This window comes from Pelophylax lessonae (assembly GCF_965119305.1).
Source record: "Pelophylax lessonae genome assembly, chromosome: 2".
NCBI classification, from domain to species: Eukaryota; Metazoa; Chordata; class Amphibia; order Anura; family Ranidae; genus Pelophylax; species Pelophylax lessonae.
This window is the reverse complement of record NC_138769.1, coordinates 113,828,025-113,846,629: the sequence shown is the minus strand read 5'-3', so window position 1 is coordinate 113,846,629 and position 18,605 is coordinate 113,828,025. Positions and strand designations below refer to the sequence as shown.

The window sequence follows — 18,605 nt, the reverse complement described above, 5'->3', positions numbered from 1 at the left end:
CCGCAGCCCCTGCATCTCCTGTACCATTACTGAGTTTACTAACAGTATGGACCATAAACTGGTACACCTGAAGGGTCGATTTAGTAGAAGAAAAGAAAACAATGTATCTTGGAAGTGAAAAACGTTATTCTATTTCTATGCCTTGGATTGCTTCACAACAGTTGTACTGTTCTCATAGCAATAAAGCTCTTGCAGGGGAAAAAAAAAACCCTCCTGAGTAGGGGGCGTGCTCCATGTGCTGTAATATGTTTATACTTTTGCTATGGAGTGTGGCGCCACCTGGTGGCCGTCTGCAGCTGTCAGTTGCTTCTCATGCTGTCTATGCAGCGTGTGTGCAGTGAAGGAGATTCGGGCCCCGCACTGTACACTCAGCACAAGGGCCACGCCAGGACGAGCTGACTGGGCTGGAACCTACTGCACGGGGGACACACACTGAGATCCGGCCTCTCCCCTGTAATGGTCACACTTTGCTGCCTCCAGGTATAATTCTCATTCTTGTCGTATCTGTAGGACATCGGTGGGGGGTGATCAGCAGGACTGGAACTGTCTCTTTCTGCAAGGTTCCTGGCAGTGCAGGGGTTAAGGGTTGTTGACAGTAAGGGGCAGGAGGGGGAGGGGCCATGCAGTTATTTTGGCAACTGATTGCTGTGTGTAGCAAACTGTCATTGTGATCAGGACTTCCAGTGACCTTCCAGGTAAGATTGGGAGCTGCTTCCTTCCAGGGACATGAGGCTTCTACACCAGGGGGAAGTGGCAGCACTGCCTCCCAATACCACCATCCTATCTGAGGGCATTACCAGCAGATCTCTGACAGATCATAGAGATCCATTCTTAGTGATGTACGCCAGTGTTGCCAACCTATCAGATTCAAATTTACTGACACCACACTCAAAGTTTACTGACACAGCCAAGCTTTTACTGGCGTTTCCAAAAGTTATAAAATTACAGTTTTAGGTGCGAATTTCAGCATTTAGGCTACAAACAAATACAACATGCAACTAGCAATGTGATTGAAGGTAGATATTAACCAGTTCTGGACCAGAAGGATTTTACCCCCTTCCTGACCAGGCCCTATTTTGCGATTCGGCACTGCGTTACTTTAACGGACAATTGCGCGGTCGTGGGACGCTGTACCCAAACAGTAGTTTTTTCCCCCCCACAAATAGAGCTTTCTTTTGGTGGTATTTGATCACCTGTGCGATTTTTGTTTTGCGTTATAAACAAAAAAAGAGCGACAATTTTGGAAAAAAAACAATATTTTCACATTCTGCTATAGGACATTCCCAAAAAAAATTTTAAAATCTAAATTTTTTAACATTTTAGGCCAATTTGTTTTCTGCTACATATTTTTTGGTAAGAAAAATCGCAATAAGCGTATTTTGATTGGTTTGCGCAAAAGTTATCTACTAACTACGGGAAAGATTTATGTCATTTTTTTTTATTGTTTTTTTTTTTTTTTACTAGTAATGGCGGCGATCTGCGATTTTTTGTGGAGACTGCAACATTGCAGCAGACAGATTGGACCCCCTGACTGACATTTTTGACACTTTTGGGGGGGACCAGTGACATTACTACAGTAATCAGTGCTAAAAATATGCACTGTTACTGTAATAATGAGACTGACAGGGAAGGGGTTAACAGTATAGGTGATCAAGGGGTTAAATGTGACCCTAGGGGAGTGATTCTAACTGGGGGGGGGGGGGCTTCTGTGATGACCATAGAGACATGTGATCCTATATAGAAGGATCACAGGCGCTCTGCGATCATCTCAGGGAGGACGTCGGCTGTGTTTACGTCCTTCTCTCTCAGCGGGGAACGATCAAGAGTGTCAGACGGCAATTGGAGCCACCTGACCCACACATCGGCTTCCCCGCTGATGATCGGGGGGCAGGAGTGCACCGCTGGGGGGACGCGCGCTTCCCCCCAGTTCCTCTCAGGCGAGCGAAGTAGGTGTACGTCGTTCTGCCTGTACGAGCCACCCTGCTGCAGTAAAAAGGCGGCGGGTGGTCGGGTACTGGTTAACCACTTCAATACTGGGCACTTTCACCCCTTTCCTGCCCAGGCCAGTTTTCAGCTTTCCTCACTGTCACACTTTGAATGACAATTGTGCAGTCATGCAACACTGTATTTATATGAAACTTTTAGGATCCCCCCCCCCCCCCCCACAAATCGAGCTTCCTTTTGGTGGTATTTAATCGCCGCTGGGTTTTTTATTTTTTGCCAAACAATTTAAAAAAGACTAAAAATTTTGAAAAAAAAGTTTTTCTTCGTTTCTGCTATAAAATGTTGTAAATAGGTAAGTTTTCTCCTTCACTTACGGGCACTGATGATCACTGATAGACGGCACTAATAGGCAGCGCTGACGGGCACTGATAGATGGTACTGATAGGTAGCACTGATGAGGAGGCACTGACAGGCATTACTGATGGGCACTGATTGGCATCCCTAATGGGCACAGGTTGACACTTAAGGTGGGCACTTGTGGACATCCTTGATAGGTCTGCACTGATAATTGATGCGCTGATTATCAGCGCAGACCCCCCCTGTCAGAAGAGCCACTGATCGGCTCTCCTCTACCTGCACCTTGTCAGTGCGAATAGAGAAAAAGCCTATAAACAGCACTTCCTGGTAACAACGTGACCAGCTGTGATTGGACACAGCTGATCACATGGTAAAGAGCCTACGTCATAGGCTTTCTTTCCTCTTAAAAACTGACCACACTAAGCAGGAGAGCACATCATGGTCTATTCTCTGGCTGTGCTGGAAAATAAGCCTGCTCTCCTCAATGATCAGACTTGTCCATACACCCCCCCCCCCCCCTGTGGAAGCTCAGCTTGCTGCTGCTTCTCCTCCCCCCAGCTCTTATGCAGATGAGAACTGAGGGAATGTGAGCGCTTTTAAAAAAAGGGATGAAGGTGTTTATAATGTTTTTATATCTATATACAAATGGTTTGCCTTTCATTTCTGTTTTAAACTGAGTGAGTTGTTTTATAAGGTGATTGTTTACAATCACTTTAGGGCAAAAGACATATTCTATTTTATTTTGGATATAGTAAGTAGCCCAGGGACAGGACTCAGGAAGGAAAGACATTAGAATGGTCAGTGACACTGACAGCAGGGGGCAGCAGCACAGACGATGACACCTCACTGACACGACACGCCCCCTCCTGGGTCACAGTGACAGTCTCTCTCCATGCCAGGGGGTCCCTTCAGTCCACTCCATCCAATCAGCACTGACAGTCCCGCTCCCGGCTTGTCTTTCTCCCCTCCCACAGACCCGGACGTGTGGCCCCGGCCGCTCCACTCAGATTTCTTGCACCATGACATCACACAACATGCTCAAGCTCTGCCCCTGCCAGACCCGCCCCCCTGCCAGTGCCACCTTTACACACTGTAGCAGGCACTCAGATGGTCTCGGCCAGCTGACCAGAGCTGCGCCTGCATAGTTCTAAGCCTTGCATTACAGCCATATTTCTTACTGGCAATCTTTTCCTATTATTGGAATTTACTGCCAGTAAAAATACTGATGGTTGGCAACACTGGTGCAGTGTGATCTCCTATAGAATACCCATTGTCTGCATTTACAGCATAACACAGGGCAAAACTTTTTTTAGTAGAGAGGGATTAGACTCCCTGTCAGGTTTTTATTGCTGTCTGCGTCCCTGTTAGGAATATTCACTCTGTTTGTTCTGTTTATCACGGACACTAAAAGTTAGAGAATCCCAAATTTTGGGTTGTCCCCAGCACAGGAAGAGAGGGGAAATCCTCCAATGGGGACACTAGTTTTGCTGAGAACCAGGGATTACCTCACTATGGAGGGATCTGCGCTCACTTCCTGTTGCAAATACAGAACAGGAAGTGAGGAGAAATCTCCCCAATGGAACACAGATGGCAAAAAAAAAAAAATCTTACAGGGTTATAACCCTCTTTATGGCTTCTTGCACATGCACAAAAAAAAAACCTGAATGACACTTGGTGGCCAATATTTCACATGCATATATGTGCAAATATACACATAAAACGCAACCTATGAAATACTAGAAGAATTTTTACATGCGTGTATACGTATACAGAAAAACTTGCAAATACATGCCTTCATTATACAGCCCATCCTTGCGTTCTTATGCAGATATCTTCTGCCACAAATCTGATGTACATACTTCAGTACAGAGTGTAAGTACCCTAAGGCTTCCTTCACACATGTGGCTGGGGGTCGTACAAACAGGCTGTTGAGTGGTGGTTTTACCACCCCCCAACAACCTGCTTGAACATGGGCATGCTGCCAGGCAGGGCTGTACTGTACACATGCCATTGCCATGATGCTGAGCTTTGCGGCTTGCAGCAAGAATTAAACTGCATGTCACAGTAGGCGGGTGGTACTGCCGCGGAATGCTACTAATGCAAGTCTGTGTTGCAACATCACAAATGCCCTGCAACTGCATACAACACGTGCCATTGGGGCTTGGTAGTGCAGCATTTACACATCTAACGCCTCTTAGATGCCTCTGAAGAGCAATCCATATCAGATTCAGTTCCCGCAAATCACCGTACCTGTACAGCTGTCCGCAGGAGCGATCCTGGGGGCGCGTGCGAGCGCCACCTCGCCAGCGAGTAAGCCGATCCACAGGGCCAGTGGCGGCGATTGCCGCAGGGCACCCGCGATCGCTCCTCGTAAAGCGAGAACGACAGTCTGCTGTTGTAAACACAGCAGACCGTTGTTCTCTCAGCAATCAATGCAGAGCTCCTGTGATCCTTCTATTTAGGAACACAGGTCTCTGCATTGGTTTTACAAGACCATCCCCCTTACAGTTAGAAAACACTCCCCTAGGCTCACACTTAACCCTTTGATCACCCCTGGGTTAACCCCTTCCCTGCCAGTGTCATTATTACAGTAACAGTGCATATTTTTAGCACTGATTACTGTAGTAATGTCACCGGTCCCCCAAAAGGGTCAAAAATGTCAGTTAGGGGTCCGATCTGTGTCTGCCGCAATGTCGCAGTCCCGCTAAAAATCGCAGATCGCCGTCAATACTAGTAAAAAAAATAAAATAAAAATGACATAAATCTTCCCCCTAGTTTGTAGACACGATAAATTTTGCGCAAACCAATATACGTTATTGGGATTTTTTTACTAAAAATATGTAGCAGAATACAAATTAGCCTAAAATGATAAAAAAAATTCGATTTTTAATTTTTTTTTTTATTGGAAACGTTATTTAGCAGAAAGTGAAAAATATTCTTTTTTTTTTTCAGAATCGTAGGTCTTTTTTTGTTTACAGCGCAAAAAATAAAAATTGCAAAGGTGAACAAATACCACCAAAATAAAGCTCTGTTTGTGGGACAAAAGGACATCAATTTTATTTGGGTACAGCGTCGTATGACCATGCAATTGTCAGTTAAAGCAACGCAGTGCTGTATCACAAAAAATGGCCTGGTCATTAAGGGGGAAAACCTTTCCGGTCCAGAAGTGGTTAAAGTCAGATTTTTTTTTTTTTTTTTATAAATAACACATGCTTGACGAAGGGTCCTGCGTGACTTTGAAATGTTGCACTAACCTTTTTTTTTTTTTCATGCTTCAATAAAAACCGTTTGGACTCTACTAAATGATCCGTGGCGTGCTGGCAAATATCCTCGTAACCAGGAGCCAAACACTTGGCTTGCAGTTGCGAATCGGTCCATCAATGCAGAATTGTTGTTAAACAGAAAAAAAAAAGTTAAACCCCCCTCCACCAAATACTAGTTATAAAATATGAAGCAAAGGTGTCCATTGCCAATTCTTGCAAAGAAAAGAGAGTTTTATCAGAAGCTAAAAAAATGACTGAAATTAAATTATTAGTAACTGCCCTATGTGGTTCCTTTTATGTTTGGAAAACTTACTTTTGTTTTTTTTTTTTACAGTGAAGAGATCCGTCAATGATTGGAAGGAAAGTTGTGAATTATTTTACATGTGGAAAAAGGTAATATGTCCGGTCAAAATGATTCTCACATTTACTTATCTCTCTCTTTCTTAAAGTGGAATTCCAGGCTTTTACTAACTAAGATTAAGACCCCGTTCACACTGGGGCGGCCCTACTTTCGGAGGCGACCTGTGAAGTCGTGGTGCGCAGCTCGCACCGCGACCTCGGAGCGGCCGGCACGGACTTCATATCATTGAAGTCAATGCAGGTTGCTCCAGGTCGCCCCAAAGAAGCTCCGGACCCTTTTTCTAAGTCGGAGTGACTTGTGTCGCTCCTATTAGAACGGGTCCACAGCTACTCTATGGCAGGCGACCTGTCAGGCGACCAGGTCGCCTGACAGGTCGCCCCAGTGTGAACGGGGTCTAAAACTTCTCCCTCTAACATCTATTTAAAATACAAAAATTTGAGACATGATCTCAATATACTGATGCCATATCCCAAAAATAGATATTTGAAAACTGGAAGGGGGGGAGAAAAAGATTATATTTTCATCCCCTTATAGAGAATAGGACTTTGAAGGCATCCACTGATTGATCTCAGAAAAGATAAACAATTTTAAGAAATATGTATAAAAACAATTTATTGTATAAAAGATTCATAAAAAACCATCATGCAAACCTACATAGATAGCCATGTAACAGTATACTCCTCATTTAAAAGAACCCGTGTGCATAACAAGCATAACATGTTTGATTATTTTCGGACCATATAAATGGTCAAACTTATCAGTTTAAGATATGCAGGGTTCAGTTGTAGTGGAAACGTATCCAAAAAATTGCTACACGTTTCGCTACGCAGCTTCTTCAGGCAGGTCCGTGGAGTTATGGCAGCAGGCGCATTAGACATCTTGTGTTCTCCCCATATGTAAAATCAAAGGGTTGCCGAGATCATATGGTTGTTTCAAGAGGCTATTACATATGTGTCTCCTTTTTATATTGTGAAAGCGTCTCCCGGAGAGGCTGGTGGCAGTATACCCGGATCGGCACTCTGCATGTAATGCCGGGTCTGTGTCCACTCCTCTTATGCAGAGTGGACACAGACACAGCCCACTCTCCTCTATGGGCAGTCGGATGGAAACTGACCGCCTGTCCATTCACAGCTGACTGTCATCTAATCCAATCCACCAGACCGCCTGTTTTTAGTGGATAGAATCAGATGTCGGCGTGTGTCAAAGGCCAACATCTGCCACTCCAAAGAAGTGAAAGGGGCCTTACCTCATAGTTTGCACTGATATCTAAAATAAACGTAAAAAAATGGATTTGTGTGTCCTTTTCTTGTCATTAACTCCTTCCCACCCAGTCCTGGCATCCCTTTAATTTGATCTTTACCCTTGGGGGGGGGGGGGGGCAAGATAGACTTCCTAATCATTTGGCTACTGTGATTGGCTGTCACAGGGGTCACATGATCATCATTAGAGATCAAGAGCTGTCTATGACAGCTCAGTAACTGAACTAGGGGCTCAGAAACGTTGGCCATCCATGGGTTTATGTGTGTGGGCATTACATTTCACCCACTTTGCAGCTGCACATATGCATTACACGGGTGGCAGGAGGTTAATGATTACCATCTTACATTTTACTGTAGTAAGGTCTCTTTCTGACATTCACTGCTGCTACTTGAACTCACCGTAGAGGAGAAAACCTATCTGCAATCCATTGTTTACTTAAGATGTCACCTTTCAAACAGATATACATTATTATCCAAGCAGCAGCATGGTGTCATTGTTTTACAGCAGTAATGAGGTGAGATTGTGATCTAGGGAGTACAAGGATGGAGTCTGTATCTTGGAAGAAGTATAGGATCTGCTGCTCTCAAGCCTTGAATAAGATAACCTACATGGAAGATCAGGTGTTAAATGCCAGCAGGGTTCATCTTATGCCCCACAGATTGCACAAATGTAAAGGAAACAACTTGCTACACTCCAAAGAAAACTCATAGCCTGGTTACTTTATCTATCTAGACAACATAAGGAGACAGTCCCTGTCTTGGACCTCCTCCTTTGACACGTCACCCACAAGGCTGGGTTTCATTGTAGAGGTCTACGACTGGACTTCTATGAATATGCCTTGTGGGTGAAACATGTCTGAGGCGGAGGTTTTTAGGTGGGGACTCTTTGTTCATGTTGACCGAATGAATGAAGTTACCAGCATTTGAATTTAGAAAAGATTTGATCTCTATTATCCTATTCATAGTAGGGTTTGCCGTCGTCCCTGGGTAAATATTGTGTAAAGTTGTTGGTACCTCAAACCAATGTTGGGTGGGACTTTGAAGGCAAGTATAGAAAGATTCAACGAAAATGTGTAAAGAAAATAAATAAAGTTTAATGATAAGAAAACATGTACAGGGTAAGTACGAAAGTGATGGGGTTATAGACCCTTGTGAAGGGGTGATGTAGATAGAAAGTTGTGACACGTGGTAAAGGTGACTATTAGGATATCTCTCTGTTATTCCAGGCCTTCTGCTTGGACTTTCAGAGAGTGTCTCCTATGTTCCCAACGCGTTTCGGCTCATATAGGGCCTTTCTCAAGGGTGTCAGTCACCAGTTCTGTAGGTTTAATACAGATAGGGTGTTAGATAACTCATATTTACACCACCTGATTTTATTCAATGTGGTGAATGCTTTAGGAGATTATACATACATATTTGTTTTTAAGTCCTTATGTGTTGGGGTGGTTCCCTTCTTAGCACAACGAGAATCAATGCGGCTTTCTGAAAATATATATTGTAAGAACATTGGTTTGAGGTACCAACAACTTTACACAACCAACATTTGAATTTTCTTCCGGGTGCTGCTGGCATTTTCTTTCGAATTTGTGCAGTGTTGATCTTTATATTCAAATTTAAAATATAACTGTCATTACACAATTATCTAGGCTGCCATTGTTAACCTCTTCTTATGATATTGTTTGTTTCCTTGCTGTCATACTGATGGAATAGCTTCCATTCATTCCACATCCCTGACCTGATACAGGTATAAAGGTAATGAATTCGTCCACTCATTTACAGTATACACCGATCAGCCATAACTTTATGACCACCCACCATAATATGACTACCCACCTAATATTGAGTAGGTCCCCCTTTTGCTGCCAAAACAGCCCTGACCCGTTAAGGCATCAACTCCACTAGACCTCTGAAGGTATGCTGTGGTATCGGCACAAAGCCTTCAGTAGAAGATCCTTTAGGTTTTGTACGTTGGGAGGTGTAGCCTCTATGGATCAAATTTCTTTTTCAAGCACATCCCACAGATGCTCAATTGGATTGAGATCTGTAGAATTTGGAAGCCATGTTAACACCTCAAAGACACCTTCTTCCATTGCTCCATTGTAGGTGCTTTTGGCTGTGGACACAGGTCATCCTGACTGATCTACCGCTACACGACATCTTTCTATTGGAAACTGGATTATCTTTTTCAGCAATTTGAGCTTCAGTAACTCTTCTATTGTATTGGATTACACTTCGCTCCCCACATGCATCAATGAGCCCTGGCTGCCCATGGCCCTGTTACTGGTTTGCATGTTTGCCTTTCTTGGACCACTTTTGGTAGGTCCTGACCACTGGAAACATCCAACAAGAGCTGCAGTTTTGGAGATGCTCTGACCCAGTGGTCTAGCCATTTCAATTTGGCCCTTGTCAAAATCACTTAAATCCTTACACTTGCCCATTTTTTCTGATTTTAACACATTACCTTCATGGATAACATGTTCACTTGCTGCCTAATATATCCCGAAAAGAAATGAAAACTCATACAGCGCTACAATGAGCAAAATGGAATAAAAGCTGCTGGACACCGATAAAGGTCAAATCTATCAAAACCCAGAGAAAGCATAAAATACAAAAGGGGTGCAGCGCTACAATAGAAAATAAAAAATATATAATGTGAAATATAAACTCAGACTGTATAATTGTGAAAAAGTCCTAACTGAACAATTATATCACAAATACTGTGCAAGCTTAAAATAAAGATATAGAAGAGTCCTTTAAATGCCACAAATCCAAGCCATAAGGTCAAGGGAAACCCGTGCTGTGAAGGATGAAACTAATGCACCTCTTGATAAGTGACTCCATCACCAGAGTATGTGCTAGCCTCTCACCTCAATTCCCAGACCTCTAGGGTCATAGCGCAGTGTGTTTTCAAACACCTGATGGGCTCCCAATCTGCTCAGCTTTGCCTCCAACCTCCAACCTCAGACCGATCATAGAGTAAGAATTCCATCATAGAGGAGGGAACAAAAGGACATCTAGTGCTCTCCGTATATTCAACAGTTTATTAAATAATAAAAGGTATTGCACTTACAAACATGGCACTATCCCAGTGCAAAACGAACAGCATATGTGTAAAACAGCACAGCCAGCTGGCCGCTCGGTGTGCGATCCCTTCGGAGCGTCGCGGGTGACGTCACAGCTCCTCCCCCGTACGCGTTGCTTCAGTGGGCGTGACTTCTTCAGCGGGGTACGTGGAGGGCGGCACCCGCACGCTATTTATTGATGCTGCTAAGCAACCGGACCAATCGTCCCAGGGCGGAACAGGAAACTCTCAGGTTTCCATTTTAGAATAGGGAAAGAGAGCAAGCCCTACTTCCTGGTGACTCCGGAGCTAACAAAAACTCTTGTTTACAGACCGGAAACTGGGGAAAAGACACGGATCAGTTCCTCTCTGCCTCTGTCGATGTAATTAAGAGCTAATAAATATACTATTGCACTTCGTGAATGCTAGGGGCACAGAACCTTTAACAGGACATAAAGTGACAATGCATAGTGCATAATATAATTACCTAAAAGTTTTCAAAAAAATCTTTTTTTAAAAAACTCTTTTTTTCTTTAAAAGTCTTTTTGAAAAAATGACAAATGTCAAGTAAGATAGTAAATACAATTCTAAAATCTTCTCATAAAAGCTAAAAAAGACGTGTAACCGCGATGCTCCGTATGGATCTTACAAACACATGTATATATAAAAAACATAACAGAAAAAACATCTAAAAATCAGCAATTATCATCTATTGGAAATAAAACAATTAAGATCAAATTCTACATTTAACCCCCCTGGTACTAAAACTTTAGTCTGGTAAATCCAGAATGATTCTCTTCGACTTAGTTGCCTAATGAAGTTACCTCCCCTCCAATGTCTGGTAGTTTTCTCAATCCCCCAAAACTTTAATCCAGTAGGGTCACAGTGATGGTATCTTTTAAAGTGTTTGGGGACATTGTGCTTATCCTTTCCCTGTCTAATTCTGTTCTCCTACTCGAACATGCAATGCCCTCGTGGTTCTGCCCACGTATTGATATCCGCATTTACATTCGAGCATATAAACTACACCTTTGGTCTCACATGTAATGAAATCCCTCAAAACATGCACTTCCTGTGTGGCTGTAGCTAAAAATTCCTTCCTTCTTTTGGTGTTACCTTTTGAGGTTTTGCATGCAGCACACCTTCCACAGGCGTAAAAACCTTTCATAGATGGAAAGAGCCTATTATCAGATTTAATGTTTCCCTTGACCTTATGGCTTGGATTTGTGGCATTTAAAGGACTATTCTATATCTTTATTTTAAGCTTGCACAGTATTTGTGATATAATTGTTCAGTTAGGACTTTTTCACAATTATACAGTCTGAGTTTATATTTCACATTATATATTTTTTATTTTCTATTGTAGCGATGCACCCCTTTTGTATTTTATGCCTAATATATCCCACCCAGGTGGCATTGTAACAAGATAATCAATGTTACTCACTTTATCTGTCAGTGGTCATAATGTTTTTGCTGATCAGATGAAATGTTCTGATTCCATGATGTAAAAAAGTATTGAACACAGAGAGGGACAGTTAACGGGCATTTTAAGGACACCAGCAATGGCAGTTCTTCTCTCATGACAGATGTATATTAAAGTGTATGTAAATATCCACACCTCCTCCTACCTAACATCTGCAAGGTCCCTCACCTACGTCAGCATCTACCATCTACTTAGCGTCTTCGTTCGGAATCTTCAGCTATCTTGGTTGGCTGTCCGGGTAGTTCATTCATCCTAGCACTCAGCAGATGCCGGGATTGTACATTGTGCTGCTTATGTGAGACAAAATCAGAGAAAATTCCCAGCTCAATTCACCAACCAGTTTGCTTACCAAACGAATTACCCTGTCTAAGTGCTGGTTCACATTAGTGCGATCACAGAGATCGCATGTAATTCGGAGCGCATTGCTCCTGAAATTACATGCGATCTCTGTGCGGTGCAAATTTCAGCCATACAGTTTGTATGGCTGAATTCGCACCGCAATCGCACTAAACATGCACATGACCCTTTTTTTTATCCGCAGCAGAATCGGATCACATGGTGGTTCACACTAGTGCGATCCGATTCTGTGCGAACTCTCAGATCGCACTGCGATATGCGATCTCAACTGGGGGTGTCGTTAACTTTTAATTGACACCCCCTGCGTATTGCATATGGCAGTGTGAACTGCCAGGGGTGCGGATGCGATGCGGGAACACGCTGTATATTCGCAGCGTTCCCGCATCGCAGAAATGTGAACCGGGACTTACAGTATGCATTTAAAATGGGTTTAAAAGCATTGTTCTGCTCATGCACAGCTCTATGTACACAGAAAAGAAGAACGTGAGTAGGAAGGTAAGAAGCCTTTATTGCAGAGGAGACCTAGTGGGGTCTATTGATAAAATAAATGTGTTGGCTAAATGTGACAAGCACTTGTCTATTGCCCAGCACTGACTAATTCTGACTATTTTTTGTTAATGCAGTTATTTCCTATGATCATCCACTCCATCTAGTAGCCAAAATGTGGTCTTTTTTCTGATTGAGGTATTTCAGAAAAAAATGCAGCATTATGGCCACTAGATGGAGTTAAGGCTCATGGGAAATCACTGAATTGAGCTAAATACAGTCAAATGTTGTCAGGGCTGGGCGAATGCTTGTCACATTTGTTCCAACTATTTTTTTTTTTTTTTTTATCAACAGACCCCACTATGTCTCTTTTACAATTGAAAAACGCTTCCTGTTTGCAGTTTTTTGGAAAACATCTATAGTTTAACTTTAAGTAAGCTTTTTCTGTGATTTTATGTATAGATATGATAAAGACCAATAAGTATAAATCTGTGTTGATAAAGGAGCATGGATAAGTTTTCACATTTGTATATTATCTCTTCTAATGTAATATTTATTTTCTTTTTTTACATTCCAGATTTCTTTTTCAACGTTTCTACACGGTACATAGAGAACCAATGAAGTACATACTGGTAACTGGTGGTGTCATATCTGGCATTGGAAAAGGCATCATTGCAAGTAGCATTGGCACAATCCTGAAATCCTGTGGGCTGAGAGTAACCGCCATTAAAATCGACCCATACATTAATATTGATGCTGGGACCTTTTCACCTTATGAGCATGGTATATACTCACTAATAAATATTAATATAGAAACACATTATATTTTATATATATTTAAACAATGTATTTAAATATTTATAAAATGTATTTATATAAAAAGGAGTTATTTAATCAGAAATAAATATAAAGCAGGTCCACGCTAACCTTATATGTCGTTTCTCAAAATGAACAAAGAGTGATGCCTGGCAAGTCCTGATGCCACTATATAGTTCTTTAGTTATCACTATAGAGTTAACCAGTCAGAGGAATGAGGTCCTGATTCATTATTCCCAGCATGTCAAGCTATAAAATTGTGCGTTTCTGTAAAACAACAACAAACCTCGGCGCCCTACATTTTCCATAGGCAACACTTTAAAAGCTCCTACATGTTATTACTTTAGTGTTAACTATGAATAGTGGCCCTAGAATTACTGTGGCCCTGATGTGTGTGTTTACATTTGTATATGCGTGTACGAGGGGTGGGTTTAAAATCTTTTTAGGAAAGTTTTAAGGAGTAATTTCTTTTTTGTTGAGAAAAAAACATTCCCCTCTGGGTGATATATATACATCGTAACGATTTTACCTTCCTTTTGCTATTCTGAAGATATAGCTGTTTGTTTGTCAGGGTCCATGTGCAAAGTAAATGTGAATGGGATTGATTTTATAATTATCAATCAGCTGCTGAACTTGCAGGGCTCTAACGAATAAAGTTTCAGGGCCTGAATCCCTTTAGAAGTGATTTCCTATTGGAAGTATCTCACCAAAAGGGACATTTTTGTTGCAGGGGATGCCCAAGATCTGACTTATATCTTAGTGCAGACTTCTTGGAAAATCAGTAAGCCATTCACACAAGCAGCAAATTACATTTCTGGGGGGTGTTCCGTACACCACCATTTTTTTTTTTTTTTGGTTAAACGATTTTATTTATCCAATGGAAAAACAAGACAATAATACAAAACAGTATACAGCTTTCAATATATATACAATTTTCATGTCCGGTTTTTGTTGCAAAACAAAGTTTATGGGAGAGTGATAAATGTGAGGGATGATGTATGCAGCAAGATTATTCACATGTGGCAGACTCTTTGAGCCAGCGGTCCCAAATCTTATTGTATTTTGTAGGGATACCTCTGTGAGTGTATATAAATTTTTTATAAGGAAGGGTATTATTCACATTAGTCATCCAATCAGTTAGTTTTGGGGGAGCTTGTCACATCCACACTTTGGCTATCGTCTTTCTGGCCAGGAATAATGTTTCATGTAGGAATGTCTTGAAATATTTATCCATGTTAATTTCAGGGAGGATTCCAAGTAGCTAGGGCTTTGGATCTAGAGGCAGGGAATCTATCACTCCATACATCACCATTTTTAATAAAATTCAGTTAAAATATGACTTATGTAGTATTGTATATGCTATATAATTTTTTTGTTTGTTGCTTTTTTTTTTAACCATGAAAGTAGAGTTACCCTTAAAGCAGTTGTAAACCTGCTGAAAAAAAACCCCTTCAGGATGAAGGCATAATTTGCTAGTATGCATCACATACTAGCACATTATGAAATACTCAACTTAGAACAAAGCTCTCTCAGTAGCAACCGGTCACCGCTAAGACGGCTGACATCTTCTCCCGTCCTTTCTTTCGGGATTGTGGGGTCCGACGCTGTGAGTGGCCGGATCCGCAATGACGTCATGCGCGGGAGCCCTCGGTTCCGGCAAGAAGCTCTGAAGTTCATTCACTGTATGCCAGACCTTCAGAGCCCATGCGCCGCTGACGTCAGCGGCTGCTTGCAGGGTGAATATCCTATCCTTTTACCTACAAGTAAGCGAGGTATACCACCGCTTTAAATGCTTGGGTATAACTTTATTATTTGACACTTTTTTCCACTAAAACTTTATTTGTATCACATAGGGAACCAAAACTCCCCTATGTGATATAATATCTTTTGTGGCACATTCTCTCTAATCAGACATCAGGGGTCTATTAAACCCCTAAAGTTTTATCTGCCGTTCACTGAAGCTATTAGAGTGCAGATCACAAGTTCTCAGCTTCTTCACTGGCCAGGAAAAGTGACACCTGAAACCTGGAAGTGATGTTTTACACGCCAGTTCTGGGTTCTTTGCAGCTAGGGGGATCAGCAAACAGACGCTCGCTGGTCTCCTTCCTCTCCACCTGCCGATACCTGCCATGTGGGTCCCAAGCCTGCAGGTCCCAGGCAAAATGGTGGGAGCAAGGGGGGGCACATTTCTAGGGATCAGTGAAAGCGTAAAAGGATTAAATCCCATTTAAAGGGCGACCAGTAAGGACATATCTCACTCTAGGTAGAGGTCATATCTAACCTGAACTTGCCTGACCTATGCTTCTTTCTGTATGAATTCTTACAAGCCCATACATGGAGTGAATCAGAGAACATTGTCTTTCCAAATGCGGAGTCTTAAAGGATATATGAAGCCCTATTGCTATGTACATACTTAGGGGTTAATTTATTTCACACTGCCATGGTATAAACACCAAAGTCTATCTCATTCATTAAAATTGGACTGCCAGAGCCCCAATTAGTTCGTTCTCTTTACCAAAGCAGAGAGCACTGTGATTGGAGGAGAGTCAGCTCATGTGACTGGGCTCTTTTCCATTGTTTTTTTTTGTCAGTTCTGTTGTGCTCTGCTGGTGTTCCGTGAGAATTACCTACCCGTGAGAAAAACCTACCCCTCGTCACTTCCGGTGTACGAAAGTGTCTGTAACGCGGCGGTTTACATTAAAACAGCTCGCCAGAAATATGAGTCATCTCCGCTGCTATCCCTGACACTTCCCTGGTCTTGGCTACTAAAAATAAAACCGGCGGCGGCTGTATGACAACATTAATCACGGAGCCAAGAGCCGCTTTTATATTTAGTAGACAAGATCAGGGAAGTGACAGGGACAGGAGCGGAGCTTACTCATATTGCAGGCCAGCTGTTTTAACGTACCCGCCGCGATGGTAGGATTTTTTCACGGAACAATCAGCATGCGCACTAGGGGCTGTGAGCATGCGCACTGCCAGGGTAGGTTTTTCTCACGGGGTAGGTAATTCTCACGTTACACCGGCTGTGGAGACCAGAAGCCAGTGGAGCATGGAGCACATTTGTAAAACATCTTGTGTTTTTTTTTTTTTTCCTACTGGCGAGGCTATTAATGAGTTTGTTAGTGTAGTAGTGCATAGGGGACTGCTTGTGCTCACTTTGACTCTACAGCACCCATTCTTGTCAGGCTTCTACAGATGGCCTGTTATATATAATAAAAATGTACACTATGCTATCTTCATATTTTCTGCCATGTTGTTTTCTTGCTTTCCAGGAGAGGTCTTTGTGCTGGATGACGGTGGAGAGGTGGATTTGGATTTGGGGAATTACGAGAGATTCTTGGATATCAGCCTTTACAAGGACAACAATATCACCACAGGGAAGATTTATCAGCATGTAATCAACAAAGAGCGGAGAGGAGATTACCTGGGGAAGACTGTTCAAGGTGAGCTGTACTATGAGTATCTTAAGCCTCGTACACACTAGTAGGTTTTTTAGTTTAACCCTGCAGGGCTGAATGACAAAAAAAATGACAGCTCAGGTTGGAGCCCCTGTACTAACTATACGAAATTAGTTCAGTGATCTCTCCTGTTGTGCTATTGTGTTTTGACAGGGGGACAGCCCGTCCGCCAGAACACTCCGGTTGGCGCTCTTAGCCATTGGCTGAGAGCACTGATCAGGAGCCGATCGGCAGACCTTTTTCGGTCATGCACCTTTGACAGAAGCCAGCCTGACTTTAGTACACATGGACCGAACGTTTCTATTGAACCCGCTGATGCAGCCCAATAGTCGGTCCGTGTGTACTCGGCATTACCTGTGTGCAATAATGGGATACTTGCTGCAGCTAAACAAATTACCAAATCCAATATGAAGAAAGTCATCTTTTAAAAGTTTTATTTAAGCTCTTTTAGATCTATCAATGTAGTATAAGGGACTCGGATTGAAAGCACAAATCCAAACTGGAGACCACCACCTTGAACACCACCACTCACTGCTTCTTACCAGATAATGTTGACCCCCCTATTACGGAGGGTCAAACAGTCTTAAAAGAAATCCTCAAGTAAGCTCCAAACATGGCTGTCCTCATCTGGTGTCCCTTCAGTAAGGATTCAATTCCTAGCCCCACGTCAATGAAGGCTCTCCAGTGAGCAACTTGGATCCACAATTAGATTCTCACAATAAAGCAGAAATGCTTCTCATAGCATAATATGTCAAAATAGCATTTATTAGAAGTTTAAAAAGCCACATGGTAGATGATTCAAGCAAACGTTGCAACTGGGTATAGTCTGTTTCCAACCCAAAAGATGGCCGTGCTTCACTCAGTTTTTGGTATTGTGGTGATGTCAGACGTCAGGCTCCACCCTACCTGTTTCGCCACACACAGGACGTCGTCAGGGGCGTGGCTAGCCGACTGCATAAACACAGTCATTAACTGTGATGGTTAAGGTGATTGGAAACAGACCTGAAGCCAGAAATCTGCTGCAAGTTTGATCCTTTCAGAATTTATATCCTGCTGACATTGAGCAACTCTCCAATGGCACTATATACCACTTGGTATAGTGCTTTTCCCCATCCTGCTGTGATGACTTTTAGCCTGCCATAGACTTTGACATGTTGTATGCAGCAGGGCTGGATGCTGCACCTGTGCCTGCCAGGAACTTTAAAACCCTGGGATTAGACACACACAGGCTAAACACATTGTGTGTATGTGACCTTATACTTTATAAGTGAAAACTTCTGATTGGGAATGGTTTGTTTTATAGCCTAAATACAAATGAGGACATTGCTGCGTGGTGTACAGTAAAAAGCGAACCTGTACTCCAGGTTTTGAACAGCATACTTGAACTTTATGGCAGATTTCTAGATTGCCCTCCTCCAGGTTGGACTATATTTGCACTGTACACCAGCAGTTCTGGATTTACATCTGTCCAGTGCGGCGTAAACCAGTGATTTGCATGGATCTGCCCACTGTCCTGAAATGAGGAATAATGCTCTTTATTTTTGGGATATGTGATGAAATGAAAAGTGAATGCCTTCTGTTTTAAGAAGGCTTCTGTTAGGTACCTGTGAGGTAAAGTCCGAAGTGGAACTTGAGTGCTGAGGATTCAGGCGAAAAGGAAGTCAGAGAGATCAGGCCGGCAACAGATCGGGCAAAGCAGTATCCAAACAAAATCCAAAGAATGGTCAGGCAGGCAGAAGTCATACACAGGCTGGCGG

General features: G+C 42.5%; 1 protein-coding gene across 1 annotated transcript in view; it reads left to right on the top strand.

Annotated features, from left to right (window-relative positions):
- The first annotated feature begins 349 nt into the window (after positions 1 to 349).
- Positions 350 to 18,605, top strand: part of CTPS2 (CTP synthase 2) — a 459,116-nt gene continuing 440,860 nt past the window's right edge. The window contains exons 1-4 of the mRNA XM_082245048.1: positions 350 to 480; positions 5,899 to 5,957; positions 13,149 to 13,354; positions 16,663 to 16,833. Of these exons, the coding sequence (XP_082101174.1) occupies positions 5,914 to 5,957; positions 13,149 to 13,354; positions 16,663 to 16,833 (421 nt within the window). The 5' untranslated portion in view covers positions 350 to 480; positions 5,899 to 5,913. The remainder of the gene's footprint in view (positions 481 to 5,898; positions 5,958 to 13,148; positions 13,355 to 16,662; positions 16,834 to 18,605) is intronic.